At 50.2% G+C, this 17,190-nt stretch overlaps 1 protein-coding gene across 1 annotated transcript in view; it reads right to left on the bottom strand.

The window, feature by feature from the left end:
• Positions 1-1,360: 1,360 nt before the first annotated feature.
• Positions 1,361-17,190, bottom strand: part of LOC128948603 (olfactory receptor 14J1-like) — a 36,466-nt gene continuing 20,636 nt past the window's right edge. Inside the window, exons 3-4 of the mRNA XM_054293373.1 lie at positions 11,285-11,492; positions 1,361-2,182 (exon numbers count right to left, since the gene is read on the bottom strand). Of these exons, the coding sequence (XP_054149348.1) occupies positions 1,361-2,182; positions 11,285-11,492 (1,030 nt within the window). The remainder of the gene's footprint in view (positions 2,183-11,284; positions 11,493-17,190) is intronic.

The raw sequence follows: 17,190 nt of genomic DNA, 5'->3' as shown, positions 1-17,190 counted from the left end.
GAGGCACCCCCTTTGGAGGTTTTCTCACAGATTTGCCCTAAACAAAGACATAGGCACAGCCAGCAATGTCAGGACTCTGTCAGGTGCCCACCCCTGAGCTGGGCTCATGCCCTGCTCAGAGTCCCAGGGCTGTCCAGGACACGAGTCCTTCCCTTGCACACACACGCACAGAGTTCATTGCAGCATGGGCAGGAGCTCCCTGGGCTCCACTGCCACTGCCAGAGCCTGGCAGGGACCTCAGCCCTGCGGGTGTCACCCTGCCTTGCCCTACCCTGCCCTACCCTGCCCTGCCCTGCCCTGCCCTGCGCGGCCCTGCCCTGCCCTGCCCTGCCCTGCACTGCCCTGCCCTTCCTGAGGTGCCCCATGGCCAAAGGGATGAACATGGGGAGCTCTGTGCTCAGGAGCTCATCCCAGCCCTGCACTCAGGGGTTCCCAGGGGATGTTACTCTCTGGAAGCTCCAGGAGCAGCTGAAGGTGTTTGTGCTCACTGGGTTTATGTCCCCTCAAACACACATGATGTTCAAGGCTGTGGAATGGCCGTGCACTGCAAACACAGACTCCTGACCCTGTCACTTGATGTCCCTCCATGGAGGGAAGAACAACCTCTGTGACCTGGGGTGAGAGGCCACTGGTGTAGCAGTGCTGGCTTTGCAAGGGCAATGCTGGCACAGCCCCCCACCCTGATCACTGCCACACTTCTGCTGGTCACTGCTGGTTTCCTCTCCAGGACCCTGTGTTGGGCACATCCCTGAGAGCAAACTGGGAAGAGGATTGAAGCTTTCAGGCCCTGCACTGGGGAGATGCCCTTGCACAATGGAAATGCTGCTGCAGAGCCCAGCTCTGTCCCAGCAGTGCCCACGGTCTGTCCCTGCCTGCAGTCCCTGGACAGTCACACAGCAGGACAGGGACTGACCTGGAAGAGCCCTGAGGCCTAAAACCAGCACAGGGGCTCTGAAAGGGAGTGTGGGAGTGAAGGAAGGGGAGGTTATGGAGGAGAAGCCCGGGGGCTCCCTGGCAGGGAGGAGAACTGGGGTTCCCTTTTCTGCTCGAGCTCTGCCCAGAGGCAGCGACCCTACAGATCCAGAGAAGCCAGGGAGGAAAGATGTCAGGCACACAGGGCAATACAGAGCTCTTTATTTTGTGTAAGCACATAGGGAGTACAGAAGTAGTACAGATCCTGGTTTATACAGCCTCTCGGTGCAATACTAAAGAAAAATACTAAAATAGAAACAGTAGTTTCAAAAATTGTTGTGTGAACAAATTCACAAAAGTGTAACAGCTGTGTAAATAGCAAAAAATACAGGACACAGAGTGAGAATTAATGAGTAACACCATAAGAGCTATGTAGAAGAATAAGTGTTTATTGCTTCTGAATATCATTTGTTATAATTTTCCTCAGACCATTCTTGAGCTCCTGGTTCCTCAGGCTGTAGATGAGGGGATTCAGGGCTGGAGGCACCACCAAGTACAGAACTGACAGGGCCAGATCCAGGGATGGGGAGGAGATAGAGGGGGGCTTCAGGTAGGCAAAAAAGGCAGTGCTGATAAACAGGGAGACCACAACCAGATGAGGGAGGCAGGTGGAAAAGGCTTTGTGCCGTCCCTGCTCAGAGGGGATCCTCAGCACAGCCCTGAAGATCTGCACATAGGAGAAAACAATGAACACAAAACAGACAAATGCTAAAGAGATGGAAAAAACAATAACCTTAAGTTCCCTGAGGTAGGAATTTGAGCAGGAGAGCTTGAGGATCTGTGGGATTTCACAGAAGAACTGGCCCAGGGCATTGCCATGGCACAGGGGCAGGGAAAATGTATTGGCTGTGTGCATGAGAGCATTGAGAAAGGCACTGGCCCAGGCAGCTGCTGCCATGTGGGCACAAGCTCTGCTGCCCAGGAGGGTCCCGTAGTGCAGGGGTTTGCAGATGGACACGTAGCGGTCGTAGCACATGACAGTGAGAAGTGCAAATTCTGCTGACATGAAAAAGGCAAAGAAGACAACCTGTGTAGCACATCCTGAGTAGGAGATGTCCCTGGTGTCCCAGAGGGAATTGTGCATGGCTTTGGGGACAGTGGTGCAGATGGAGCCCAGGTCGCTGAGGGCCAGGTTGAGCAGCAAGAAGAACATGGGCGTGTGCAGGTGGTGGCCGCAGGCTACGGTGCTGATGATGAGGCCGTTGCCCAGGAGGGCAGCCAGGGAGATGCCCAGCAAAAGGCAGAAGTGCAGGAGCTGCAGCTGCCGCATGTCTGCCAATGCCAGCAGGAGGAAGTGCCTGATGGAGCTGCTGTTGGACATTTGCTGGGTCTGCACATTTCAACCTACAGAAGGAGGAAAGACAGGGCAGTGGAGGGGAAATTTCTCACAGAAAAGTCAAAGCCCTTTCTCATTCACTCTTTCCTTCCACTAAATACCTCCCCCTGTCCATGTCTCAGAGACCTTCCTTCACCTTTGTTGCTGGAGCCCTGATTGCTTCTGGCCAACGCTGTGTGAGCAGCTGGACCTTGGCCTGCAGAACACCTGGGAGTCAGCCCTGACCCCCAGTCAGTGCAGGGCAACAGTGAGGGAGAAGTGCAGGAGCTGCAGCTGCCACATGTCTGCCAATGCCAGCAGGAGGAAGTTGCTGATGAGCTGCTGTTGGACATTCCTTCACTCTGGGCATTGTGAGCTGTTAAAAGACAACATTGACAATTTGGACAAAGTACCTGGACTCAATCCTATGCTAATTTTTTACACAATCTCTAAAAATTGCTTCTCTTTCTTTAAGGAAATTTCATTTCTCTTTTTTTAAAATTTTTTTTTTTTATTTGAGTGTTGGTTTGGACTGCTAAATAACTGTGTGTTTTCTGGAAGGGACAGAAGTCCTGTTCTTAGCATTGCTCTCAGGCTGAACACTGGGGAGCCCAGAGGGAAAACAGGACTCCCTGTGCTCCAGTGCAGTCAGATACGCTGTTCCCAAACAGCTGCCATTTGCTAATTTCACCTCCCTCGAGTACAGGTAGTACAAAGTTATAATTGTATTTTAAAATGACATGGCCTTTTTAAGGACTTCAGTATCAAAATCAATCTCTCCAACTCTTTTCTCTTTCCCTGTGCATCTGGACAGGGAGGGATACCAAGGGTTGGTCTGACTCTCTGCTGACTGGAGTTGTGCCTACTGGGAGCTGTTTCTCTCTATCCAAGCCTTGTCCCTGCCTGTGCTGCCAGGGCCCAGCCCAGCCCTGGGAGCTCAGCTCTGCCCTGCAGACACCCACTAGCACAGGGCACTGCCCAGGGGCATCTCCCTGGCAGCAGGGCCTTAAGGGCAGGCCAGACAAACAGAGATGCTGCAAGCCAAGGTGCTGCTGCTGCTGTCTGTAGGGAGAGGAGGCTGAGGAGGCACTTTCTGAGGGAGATCTGAGGCACATCTGCTGATGCCCAGGCTGACAGTGCACGAGTCTCAGTGACACAGCCAAAGCTGACAGCCCCTTTCCCTTCCCTTGAGGAGAAAGCTGAGAGCAGCCCTGGCCATGCAGCACCATCTCCACAGCAGGAGGAATCTGCCCTGATGGGGGTGGCTCCTTCCACCTCCAATTTCTCCCCTGCAGCGTCTATGGGGAGCTGCCAGGCAGGCTGAGAGCTGCCCCTGGCATGGGGCACATGCCCTGGGCTGGCCAAGAGCCCTGAGGGCTGCAGGAGCTGCTCTGCAGGACAGCCCTGGGCAGCCCTGGCTGCAGCCGCAGCTTCACCCCCTGCAGCCGTCCCTGGCAGCAGGAGCCGTCCTGCCCTGTCACTCTGACGGTGCCCAGGGCAGCCCCACTCTGCAGCACATCCTCCTCCTGCTCCTGTGCCAGAGAGAAACTGGGAGAATCCTCCTGACACACCCCCCAGGCAGTGGGGTGTGCTGGCTTCAGGAGATCCCTCCAGGGGCGCAGGGGACATTGCCCTGCACTCACAGACTCACCATGCACAGGGCTGTGAAGATGTTTCCCCAAGTGAAGTCTCAGCTCAGTGTCTTCCCAATCCTGATTGCCTTCAGCCTGTCTCAGCCTGGCTCTTGTCCCCTCAGTGCCTGCAGGCAGAGCCCTCTGCCCTGCTGGGCCGGGAGAGGAGCTGGTCCTGAGAAGAGCTGTTCCTTTAAAGCTCAGCAGCACAGTCACAGCACAAGGACTTAAATGAGACTCTTGGGGATTTAGTGTTGTTTACATAAGACTCATTCCCGAAGAGGGTCTTCAAAAAACTTCTCAACAACTCAAAATTAAATTGAAACTCCAAAGTTTCTTGAAGTTTTAATGGGTCCCACTGAGGGACACGACTGAGAAAATGTCCCCAGGTTCCAGTAGAGCAGAACACTGGAGGCAGTGATGACAGCTGGGGACAAACAAGGCCAAGGTGTCTCTGGTGCTGAGCAAAGCTGGATGTGTTTGAGGAATGCAAAGGGCCAAGGCCTGAGCCCCAGCCCCAGGCCAGGCAGATCCTGTTCCTCCCTCCTTGCTCAAGGCTCTTGCTGGGATGGGCACTGGCATGTGGGGATGTGCAGTGGCAAGGGCAGGAGCATGGGGCGGCCCCTGCCAGGCTGCTGAGCAGGGACAAGGAGGCAATGAGGCCCCAGGCCTGCAAGGGTCACTTGTCTCCTGCTCCTGCCTCAGGCCCAGGCCCAGCAGCCATGGCCAAAGTGCTGCCCAAGTTGGCTCTGGCAGGGCTGTCTTGCAGCTGCTGCCCATCCCTGTGCCCTGTGCAGCCCAGGCTGTCCCACGATGTCCCTGCCCTGTCTCTCTGTCCCAGCAGGCTGCTGGCATCCCCCGGCTACCCCACCTGGCTGGCCCCTTCCTTTGCTGACAGCTCTGCCTCCTGCCTGCCTCTGCCTGCCCTCACAAAGCCTTGGGCTGACCCAGACTCCTTCTGGGAGATGTGTTGTGCCACAGTCCTGCCCTGGGAGGGAAATTAATCTCTCCTGGTTTCCATTCTGTGTCTTCACAGCTTCACTTGGTGACATTATTTCTATCTCAGGCTCATTTCCACTATGAAGAAGATGTCCATTATATTTCAATCCACCTTTGTAGTCCTCACAGGCTATTCTTGTTTTGTCCTCAGTCTCCACACAACTGAACTCAGAACGTCCACCTCCCATACAGTGATCATGTTCTGGGAGCCTGCAAAGCACATCCTGGGAGATCTCTGGGCCTCCTCAAAGGTGTTCAACCTTGGAGATGTGATTTAAGTCCAGGACTGGCTGAGTACTTTTTTGCCCAAAGGTTGTACTGGGGAGTATAATACAGAATAATACACTGTATCTTTCAAGTGACTGAGGGCAGATTTCGATTTTCTGTAAGGATCAAATATTTTATGATGATATGGCAGAACACTGGCACAGGTTACCTTGGAATAGTAACCCCATCCCTGGATGGGGTTAAGGTCAGGGGCTTTGTACAACCTGAACGAGTTAATGTGTTCCTGGGTAACGGAAGGGGAGTTTTTCCAGAGGCTCTTTCAAGTCTCTTCTAGCTCAAATAATTTTGCAATTCTTTGATACTTATATCCCAACTGCTTCTCAACAGGGCTGCAAGTACCTATGCACACCATGCCACCATTTTAATCTTGCATAATTCCCAATACTTCCATAAAAAGGAAAGAATTGCCATATCAGGGACATGAATGACCATGTTTATGGAGGAACCATTACAAGCCCAAAAAGTAAAGAAACTGAAAGGAAGGACCAAAATCTCAGTGCAAAAGACTCACCAAGTGGGACAATGGCAAAGACTCCAAAGATGACCTCCCGGCTGTGGATGGGGATTTCTGCCTTGGGGTCTGAGTTCCAGGACAGAAGATCACTCTCAGGAGGAGTCCCAGTGCATTTCCCTGCCCCATGGCTCTGCCCTTCCTGATCCAGCAGCTATGGGGCAGCAGAGCAGGGGCAGTGCAGGGACAGGGCTGGCTCTCACAGGGCTGTTGTTGGTTAGGAATGGTGCTCTCCAATTTACTACTCCCAGTACAAGACCACGTGTGTCCCCAGATTTATATTCCCACCATTGCCCCCCCATACCACAGGGGCTTTATCTGCCTGGCCCGGCTTGATCTCCACCCACATTTCACGTCAGGGATAACCTGGAGTTGGTGTCCATGGTTAAATCCACCCCTTGCTCATGAGCCCATCTGGAGGTTGCACCTTTTCCCTGATGACCTGAGGTGTCCAGAAATAACTCACCCTTGTGTGGCCAGTCCAGACCCTCCTGAGACACTTTAATCCTGGCAGTCCCATCCCCGTGTCCGTTGTTGTGATGCTTTTCAGTGCCCAACTCTTGGGCACGTGAGCATCCACAGGAGGGAGTTTCACAGGCAACTTCTCCCCCAGACAGAGATGTCTTGCCCCAGTCCAGCAGCCCAGCTGGGTTTCCCTCTGTGCTCCCAACTGTCCTTTTTCCATGGTTCCAGCCACCCCAGAGAGCATTTCCCACGATCCCTGAGTCAGTGCAGAGGTGCAGCGCTGGCCATTTCTCTTGCTCAGAGCTCCAGGGATGGTCCCAGAGCTACAGTGACTGCAGGAAAGGGGACCCCACAGTGGGACATTTCTTGGTCAGATACAGACAGGAAGAGTGACAAACTGTCTGTGACTCGGGTTTTGGCCTGGCAGCCCCTGCCGTGGTTTGTAGGGAGCTGCAGTGTGGCTCGGCCCTGGCTGTGCCAAGCAGTGCTGGCCTGGGAGAAGGTGTAGGTGCCAGCCGGCCCAGGGAGCTGCAGCGTGTGGGGAACAAATCCCTCCTGGGCTCCTGCCCCAGGGTGGCACTGCAGGGCCTCATGGAGCCAAGGGGCCATTGTAGCACTTCAGGGCCCCATGGAATTAAGGGGACTCTTTGGACATTGTGGGGCCTTGTGGGACTGAGGCCATTGTGACACCAGAATCAAGGGGCCACTGTGAAAATATGGGGCCTTGGGGAACTGATACTGAAATCACCCAAATAGATACTTTCTAACAGAGTTTGAGTATTTAAAAGCAGCCATTCTTTATTGCAGTGCCTGGTCACTAGGAAGATCATTCTTTCGAGTGCCCCAAGGGTCAGTTGTGCAGAGGTTTTATCACACACACTAATTACACATCCATGAGCCATTCCTCCTTACTTAATGGATAGTTATTACTTTATTTTACATACTTGTACAGCTTTTGGTAAGTCCTTACCAGCAGCCAGTATCCTTTTCAGGTGGCTGTTCCTCGACCCCTGCCTTTGAATAAAGGCATTATGGTTGTTTCCCATAACTTCTGCTTTGTCAGCCTTGCAGGGCTGAGCTGGCATCCTGCTTGTGTTTTGTATGACTCGTCTTTGCCTGAGTTACATCCTTTATCCATTTCTCCAGGGCTGTGCTGTTCTGTTCTCCTGTCCCTGTCAAGAGCATGGGAAGGATGCTTCTCTGCCCCAGATCAGAGAGAGAACCCCTCTGTGGGCACTGGAACAAGCAGCTACAGGCTGGAAATAACCATGAATGCTTTCAGCAGAGCACATCCAGTGGGCTGTTCAGGAGCTGGACAGAGGCTGCTTAGTGACAGCTGAGCTGAGGAACAGCTCCACGTGTCCTTGGACACAGCCTGTCCAAGAGCTCCCACCTGGTGCCCCCACAAGGAGTCATTGGGGTGGGCAATGCCTTTGAAGGTTGGAGTCCCCACAAGCAGGGTGTGCTCCAGCCTGTGCTGATACCCCTGAATCCCCCCGGGCACACCCTGCACCCAGAGCTGGACACTGCAGGGCAGAGGCCACCAAGGAACTTCTGCATCCCTGTGGATCTGGGGAGCATCTTGTTTTGTGGAGAAAAGAAGAAGAAGAAGAGAAAAGAAGAAGACCTGAAGATCTCAGGTCTCCTTTTATCCCCCTTCCAAATGCATATGCATACAGTTTCACAATAGGTTCCTACATATTCATTCCACGTGACATTTGTCGCCAGTTCTTCTTTATCAAAGGAATTCCTAGGTTGGGGGCAAATTGACCTTGTGGTCTTTTCTGTTTTTCTTTCTCTGTCTCCTGGCTGGCTCGCCAAAATGTTTTGTGGAGAAAAGAAGAAACTTTACAACTTTTATAAAGTTCTGAAGTTTCTTCTTTTCTCCGCAAAACAATCTACACGAGGGAGCAGCTGGGTGAGAGCATCTTGTGCTTCCTCCTGCACTCTGAGGAGGAGCTGGGGTGGAATCAGAAGCCCAGCCTCTCACAGACCCTCTGCACTGGCTCCTACCCAGACATGGAGAAAACTGCCTGCTGGTTCTACCAACTGGTGAGATCAGCATGGTTCCTTTTGCCTCAGTCCCACCTTCAGCATTTGGTGTTTCAGCCCTACAGCCAGTCCTGCAAATCCCAGCTGAGCAAAGGCAAGAAAAGCCTCATGGCTGAGGTGATGTTTGGGGTGTGTCAAGGTGACTCCAACACCTTTGTGGGCAGCCAGCCCGCAGAACCCCACTGCACCCAAGACCAGCGTGGCCTGGGACCTGCCCGTGGCAGAGGGGAAATTCTCCAGACTCATCCCAGGCAGTGCCCCCTGACAGCTCACACTGGGAATGCTGCAGCTCTTCCCCTACATCCTGATGGGCACAGGCTTCTCCAGCTCTGCTTGGAAGAGGGTTGGGATGCACCTCCTCCACACCCCTGTCACGGTGGCAAAGCTGGGATTTCCTGCAGTGGCTGCGGCACATCTTGGAACACCTGTGCTGCTCCCTGCAGCTGGAATGTCTTGACCACTTTGTCACAGGCAACAAGAGGGTTCCTGTGCAGATCAGCTTCCCCCAGGTATGTGAATGGTTGAACCATTTAACCCCTTCCAGTCTCTGGTGAGGGGTCTGCATGCCCACACAGAGAGGCTGTGCAAGCTCAGGGTCATGTGTGATTTCAGCTCTGGGTGCTGCTCCATGGCCACTGACACAAAGTCTTCACTCACAGAGTTGTGCCTGTGGGGCTCACACCCAATGGCAGACACAGAAACACTCCCTACTTGGGGTGTTTAATTTGACATAGCAAAATATGTAGGTTTGTTCAAGCCATCATAATGGGAATTGGGTTCATTTTCTTCGCTTTGAAATGTCCTTCATTACTGCCACTACAAAACTCTTTTGCAAACCTACCATTGCTTGCCCAAGAGAATGACTCCACTGGCCAAGACATGTCCAAAAGGAATGCTGACAGAGCCTCAGTGCAGCCCCCTCGGGGAGGTGACAGTGACAAAGAGCTGCCGCAGGAGAACTGGGATTACAGGAACCTCCACAGCATCTGAGTCAAGCCATGGCCCCCACAGGAACACGTGTGGGAAGTGCCTCACTGGCAGTTTATATACACCTACATACAGGACGGGACACCTGAAATCAGCATCTAGAGCTTTTATTTTTCTGGCATCAGTCTCATTACATTGTTATGACAATGGAGAGGAAAGATGCTAACAGCTCACTGATAAAACAGAACGCCAAGGAAACTTAACATTACAGCATAACATAAGACAGTTTCAGTCCAAGTTTCATCCAATCACACAGAGCAAAAGCATATTGACAATAGTTCTATCCAATCACCTGAAGTACATGTAGCTGTGGTTAAAACAATCGCAGTTTTTTCTCTAATACAATGCCTCATTTATAAAAGACAAAGCACAGAGCCCCATTCATATTTAACCTTCTAAATGTATACTTAAAATATACTTTTTTTGCAACTTAGAAAGGCAAATCACATAGGCCTATTGTTCTATTTCTCACGTGTGCACTACAGCTTAGAAAACTTTTTCTGCTGCCTTGGCATTTCACTGTCCTTGCTGTCTTTGGGGCCTGTCTTTTTCACAACTTTCTCAAAACCCTCTAATTTTATGGATTCCAACAATTCCCCCTCTCTGTTGACCCAAAAAGAAACCTTCATACTCATGTCATTTACTACTTGCGTTCTATAGCCCTGTTATAATATTTGTGCTTATTAACTGCTGGAGGCCTATTCTTGCTGACCTTGAGCATTGCTATGTTACAGCACAGCAACTTAATGCTGTGAAGGCCCAGTCAGTGAAAAAAGTATGAATCACGTCTGACAATAGTTACAAGTCATTGTTCAAAAAACTCTTGTCGATTCCAGGGTCTTAAATCAAAACTCTCCTCTATTTTTATACTTTTATCTGGAATTTCTGTGAGATTTTCAACACTCTCTGTGCTTCTACTTCCTAATTCTCTCTCTTGTATGACAAAAACTTCTCGGACCGTTTTGTTCATCATTTGCCGCACACACTGAAGTATGCAGGAAATTACTATTAATATCACTACCAGAACACCCAATACATAAAGACCTATCTTGCAAAGTTGCCTTAGCCAAGGTGCAAAGCTCCATTCTTAGAACAAATCATTCAACTAGGAACCACCATCTACTTTAATTTGAGCTGTCAAATCTTTCAGTTTTTGTATGCTTTTGTGAATGGATTCAGAATGATCGGACAAATTCATACAACAATTGCACCCGTGGCTAAAGTGGTCATGAAAAAGAAACAAAAGAGAAGGAGAGCTGTTCCTAATTATGAGGAGAACTGTCAGAGTGATTTCATGCCTTGGAAAGCTGCAAGAAGGTTTTCTGCAAGTATATTTATTATATTATTATGATATTTAGCTTCAGCAGTGGCATTGAAACAATTAGATCGAGTTAGATGTTAGCTAAGCAAACAAGCTAATGCCACATCCTGTGCAATTAGGGATATGTTAACCAATGTTGATAGTGTTAGACATGCTACCCTTCAAAATAGAGTAGCAATTGATTTTCTTTTACTGGCACAAAGACATGGTTGTGAGGAATTTGTTGTCTTTGTTGACAAGGATTGACAACTGTAGTAGGAATGTTCACCTAGCATAAATTGTTTAATAGATTAATTAGTTTTGAGGAGGCTAATTCAAACTTTGTACTTGAGAGTAATGAGCTGGAACAATTTGAGGACTGGTTGATTGAGGGACAAATGACTGAGATACTGTTGATCTTGAAAAAGATCAACAGATCTTCCTGTGTGTTAGAGTCATGTGCCCTCCTACTGGTCTGAGGGCAAAGCCAGCTTTTTCTGTTCAGCTGTGCTGCTCCTTATCGCTGTGAATGGCTCCAACAGTGGACATGGGCACTTCAAACCAGTGTCAGGACTTGGAAAATTGGAGTGAGAATAAATTCTCAAGAACTACACCTGATGTGTCTCCTATCACTCACTCCACTTGGAGTAGATTGTTGATAAATGATGCATGAGAAGGAGTAAATTTGGACTAAATCTGATTTTGTTACTCATGTGCTGTAATGCAGCCTTGCAAAGGAGCGATGCTTTCATGCCGCTGTGTACACAAGTGTCTGAAGCATGTGAATGCTCCGGTGGTTCCCCTGAGGGCGGCAGCGATGGCGGCACGGCTCCCTCGGCACCGCCCGGGGCCGAGTGGGTGCCCTTTGGGCCCAGACGGGACCGTGGTTTCCCTGGGCCCTGCTCGGCCACAGCCGGCCCCGTCAAGCCCGGGCACTCGCCCAGCTCCAGGAAGCCGCCGGCACTGCTGCGGCTGAAGGGCAAACGCCCTGGGCAGAGGAGCAACCCTGCCGCCACCGCTGCCCCTGCCCCGAGCCCTTCTCCGGCCTGGACAAGGCGCCGCAGCGGGCGGTGGCCGCCCCTCAGCCCACAGGCCCGGCCCCATCGGGCAGGGAGCCCTGGGCAGCGCCCTTGCGGCAGCAGGGACCGAGCCCCAGAACCGGGCTCTGGTCCCGTGGCACCGCAGGGCCGAGGGGGACACAGGCAGGGTGCTCGGTGCCATCATCCCCAGCCCCGAGCCCTTCTCCTGCCCGGGACTCGCCCCTGCCTCCTCCAAGGCCCTGCTGGGCTCAAGCTGGTGGTCAGCGCTGGGCCTGGCTCTTGTGCTCGCCCCAAGCGGGGTTTGTTTGCAGCCTGGGGTGTAATAAATGAGAAACTTGACTAGGCCAATGTTCAATGTTATGAACAAAAATTTTGTTAATTTTTTTGGTGAGAAAAGGTTAAAAAAATCAGCCAGATCACTGTTGCTGCCAAAGTTCTGCTTGTTCTGTTATTGTAATCACGGGTCATTGTGGCTAATTGCTCCTTTTGTATTAGCAGAGCCTTGCCCAAGGCTAAGTTGTACTTTTCCCCAGAATGGTGAAGAGACCTGAGAGGGTGGGGAGGGCTATGCAAAGTGACTCAAGGACCAGCATGCCATGAGAAGCTACTGCTTCTAGCTTGCTTTAAAAGACCCCAAAACAATGAGCCACCTAATAGTTGAGAGACTGGAGTGATGTTTGGACGTCAGGAATGGAGTGCTGAGCCTGCAGAGATGCGAAACACCTTCGGAGCGCCTCTCACCCTGAGCACGGGAGTCGTCCCGACGCTGGGAGCGGACGGGAAGGAGAGGGGAAAAGTAACATCGGAAGGGGTCACCACGCCCTAAAGGCTCCCACGAAGACTGGACGCCCAGTTCTGCCCCTAGTGGACAAAGCTGCGCATATCCTCCTCTTCCTTGTCGCCTTGGGAGAGACGACAGGAAGCTGCAGGCCCGTCCGAGCTGCCCAATCCTGAGCTGATCACTTTTAATGAAGGCGTTAAAAGGAGAGAAAGTCTCCTGGCCCTGTTTATTTCATTCAAGAAGCAATCAATTTATTAATTAATACGGTAAAATATGAGCAACACAGCACTGGGTACAGTGGGGGAAGTTTTCCTTCCAACTGCACACCAATAGTTGAGGCTTACAGGTATTTATAGGGGTACTCATAAGCTTTCTCAGCAGTTTCTATTCCAATTTTTACTCATCAGCAGTTTCTATTCCAAATTTTTACATCACAATTCTATACCCATTGTGAATTAGTTTTTCTCAGGATGTATCCCAGAAAAGGAGTATCCCCAGATGGTGGTGGTCTGGTTTCCGAAAGTAGGAAGAAGTATCCATCTGGTGAGGTCCAGTTCTCCAGATGTGGGTCCACCTTTTGATTGCAAGGACTATAAATTTCATAACAGTGATGTCCAGCTTCCCTTGGTTGAAACTATTAATCATTGAATTGACGTTCATCTTCCTTTCTCAAGCTGCTTTTCACTGTTTTGTTAAGGCGCGAGATAAGCATATTTCCTTTTTATATATTCTGGAGCTATAGTTTCAAAGATCCTTACTACAAGCAATATTCTAAAATTATACTTCAATAGGTTATTATTGCAAAACTCTTTAAGGCTTAACTACAAGCAGAAAGTTCCTGTTAAAAAGCAATATCCTTAACGCTTTAATTCAAATGCTCCTAAATCAACTTAAGATCTATAAAGGTACAAAGGATAAGTTCAAAGGCCTTCTTCCATGCTTTATTTTCCTCAGTTATTATTAGAATTTGCAAATGTCCCACTGTCGGTCTCCACACATATCGCAATCACAAATACACACATTTCCTGTATGTACCTGACACGAAACACAGCTTTGTATTTCATATGTGTAACAGCTGGCACATGAAACACTGCATGTCCTCCAGGCAATACAGCATGGGCAGTATTTCATCTTCCAGAGGCTGCAAGATCAGCCGCACAGGGAATGGAAGACTCGGCCTCATCTGTCAGGGCACCGCTGGCTACACTGTAGGAGCTCTGAGGAGAGCTGATCCTGGAGGCTCTCTTTGCTGGGAAAACCTGAGCCAGGGGGAATTTTAATTTTCTTTAAGATTTTTCTTTTCTTCTTTTCCATTTTTTATCTTTATTTTAAATTAATAAATCATAGAGCATATATAATTATATATATTATTATATAATATAGATTACTGTAAATAAATAAATTTTAGAATGTGTTATGATACACAGACTGCCAAGAGCTTTTCTTTGCTGCACAGGGTCTGCAGGGCAAGAGGCAGGAAAGGATGAAAAGGCAGCTTGTGCACAGCAGCACAGCAGGCTGAGAGGTCCTGAGTCCCTGAAGGGGGAAAAGGGTGCTTGTGCTCAGCAGCCTGCCCAGACATACAGTGGGCAAGGAAAAATGGCCAGAAGCCCCTTGGCCTGTAGTGATTCTGCTGAAGCCTTTGTGCTGGTGACAGAGCGGCTGGGCAGGGGCCGGGGCTGCAGCGATCCCTGCCAGAGCGGTGCCTGGAGATGGCCACAAGCCCTGTGCCAGGCAGGAAGCACCATCCGTGTCCTCCTGCCCATGTGCTGCTGGCTGAATTGCTGAGGGCTTCCAGGTGACTCTGGATGGGGCTGCTCTGGAGCTGCTGTGGGGCTGCGGCGCTGCTGCCGGGCAGCTTGGCCGGGCTGGGGCAGCCCCTGAGGGGCTGGGGCGCTGGCAAGCCCTGAGCAATGGGCTGTCAGAGGCCACAAGCAGCCCCCCGGCAGCCACCTTGTTCCTGCCAGAGTTGAATTGCAAGAGGGACCCTGAGCACTCTGGAACTAACAGCATCAGTGTTGTTGGAAACCCAAATGCAGGGAAATCTCAGACCGTTGGTCTTGTCAGCAAAGCTTAGAATTAAACACAGGATTTGATCGAAGACCTTGGAAAGGGCTTCCACACTTAGGTGCTAGAAGCGAGAATGTGGATTTCTAGTTTATTATAGCAGAGACACGGGGAGGAAGGTTGAAGTGGAGGAAAGTTTAGAGTTTTAGTGCTGAAGATCTAGAAAAATAAAAGTAGTTACAATGGAAAACAAGAAGCTTAGGATGCAGTGCTGTATGTTTTTGTGTCATAACATGATTGGCTAAGGAAGCTTACACTGTAGCATGAGTCCCTAAGACGAAATATTGAAGGATTGGCTGCAAAACATAAATATCCTTGTTGGCAGTGTCTTCTTGGCCAAGAAATCCTTCAAAGCTCTTGTAACTACAAGTCTTGTGGCCTTGTGAGCCATGCCGTGGAGATGTGAGCCAAACTCACCCTTCCTGTCTATGTAGAAGAGAAGAAAAAGCAATGGCATCATCTAAAAAACTCAGAGGTCTGCTCTCTAGCTCGTGAGTGTAGGCTGTCTCTTGCAGGTAGGTGCCACAGCCAAAGTCAATCAAACCAAGGAGCCATTGTGCCATTGCACAGTTCCATGAAACCAACGAAACCATTTTGATACTGCAAGGCCTCATGGAAGCAAGGGGCCACTGTGCCACTGCAGAGCCAAGGAGACCATTGTGGTATTGCTGGGCCTCATGGAAACAAAGATCTCTTGTGATACTACGGAGCCTCATGGAACCAAGGGGCAATTGTGATGCTGCAGGGCCCCAGGGATCCAAGAACATGGAAAAGTTCTGGTTGGCTTGGCTTAACTGGTCACACTGACCTTGCCATGTTGGGGGTTGCTTCTCATCTAGCCCTGGAGTTCTGTGCCTTCCTTCCTGTGGGAAAGAGCTGTCCTCCTTCAGGGGTTCATGGCTGACATTGGATTCTACCTCCATATTTAAATAAATCCAAAGATTGTCCTATTTCTGCAAAAACAGAAACTCTGGATGGCCTTGGCATCTTGGGGGCCACCTCTCATCTGCCTTCAAAACAATGGGGAGCCAAGCTTTTCTTTCCATGGAAAAAACATCTTTCAAACCCAGATGTCCACAGCCAAAATTGGGAATCTGCCTCCAAAATTCCTTATATCCAAGGACAGCTGCCAGACAAAAGCTGCCAGGACTGTCTAGGTTCCCTTGCCTTTCTTAGGGCCAGGTCTCATCTCCCTGTGAAACACTGGGGCTCTGTACTTTCCTTCCTATGGAAAAGAACTATCCTTCATGTCCAGGTGCCCATGGACAAAACTGGGATTTGGCCTCCCAAATTCTGTATATCCAAGGATTGCTCCCAGACAAAAGCTGCCAAGACAAACATGTCTGGCTGGCCTTGGCCTCCTTGGGGCTGCCTCTAATCACCCTATGAAACACTGGGGCTCTGCCCTTTCCTTCCTGTGGAGAAGAACTGTCATTCTGGCCTAGGCACTCATGGCTGAAATGGAATTCCACCTCCAAAACTCCAAAAATATCCAAGGGTTGCTTTCAGACAAAAGCTGCAAGGACAGACAGGTCTGGCTGGCCTTGCCCTCTGGTGACTGCCTCTGATCTGCCTTCAAAACCCATGGGGGTCTGTGGTTTCCTTCCTATAGAAAAGAACCATCCTTCTTCCCCAGGCACCCATGGCCCCAAGCACATGAGCACTGTACAGGGACAGAGGAGCTCCGTGCTCAGTGGGGTGGAGACTGAGGACAGCAGAGAAGAGCCCTGGGAGGGACTGAAGGTTGGTTTCAGAGATGGTGGATTCTTTTGACACAGTAGACAACAGCCTGAAAAAGGAAAACATCAATGCCAAGGGCAGCTGGGGAAGCCCAGATTGGGAACAAAGAGAAAGGAATTTTCCTCCCTGGGAAGGGCTGTGGTGAAACACGTTCCCCAGATGGAGTCTGGTCCAGCCCAAGGCTCTGTGTGGGCAGGCAGAGACAGGCAGGAGGCAGAGCTGTCAGCAAAGGAAGGGGCCAGCCAGGTGGGGCAGCCAGGGGATGAGTTTTACAACATGGCTTATGTGGTCCAAGACCGGTTCCACATTACCGAAGGATGGCTGCAGCCTTGGGAGATATTTAGCCAACACCTTTGTCAATCACTGTAACATAAGGTGACAAGGAGAGATTCACATCAGACCTCTGTCAGTAGTTTGGTTCCACTGAAGGACAGAAGTTTATTCAGTATTGTCTTCATTTTGAAAGTAAGAGCAGTGATACTGGAGTCTTCTGTAGCAGGGGACATGATATACCATTTTGAACATGTGGACCATGGTAAAAGATGCTAAAATATAAATAAATAAAGTACATTAAATAAAATGTATTTATAAATACATAAATAAAAACACTCCTAGATGTTCAGGAGAGTCTCAGCCTCATGGTCTGGGAAGGAAGCTTATCACCATGAGTCAGAAGAGTGGCACTCCAGATGGCTTTGCAGAATGGCTGGTATTACTGCCTAGTGCCACAGGGTTAATATTGGGGTGCAAGGAAGTAGCATTTTTGGTTTTCACTAGACTTAATATGGAATGTTAGGGGAAGAATCAAAGAAGGAAAAGGGAGGGATCAAGGTGGTTTGGAGAGAAATAGACATAGAAAAATAGAGGAATAACACAATAGGTGGGGTCAGTCATGCTGACAGATGCTGACAAATGCTGATCAGTGTGCTTGTAAGGCCCTGCCTTGCACCTGGTCCCTGCACTGTTCCACAGTACCCTGTTTCCTCATTTGACACGATATGTATTTTCTGACAGCTCTGCAGAGCCAGTGGGATCTGGTGGA

Source organism: Melozone crissalis, unplaced genomic scaffold, assembly GCF_028551555.1.
Source record: "Melozone crissalis strain CALT ecotype California unplaced genomic scaffold, PUWL_Pcris_2 ptg000139l_1, whole genome shotgun sequence".
Lineage (NCBI taxonomy): Eukaryota > Metazoa > Chordata > Aves > Passeriformes > Passerellidae > Melozone > Melozone crissalis.
Note: the sequence above shows the minus strand (reverse complement) of the source record. Positions and strands in the feature narration are given on the sequence as shown.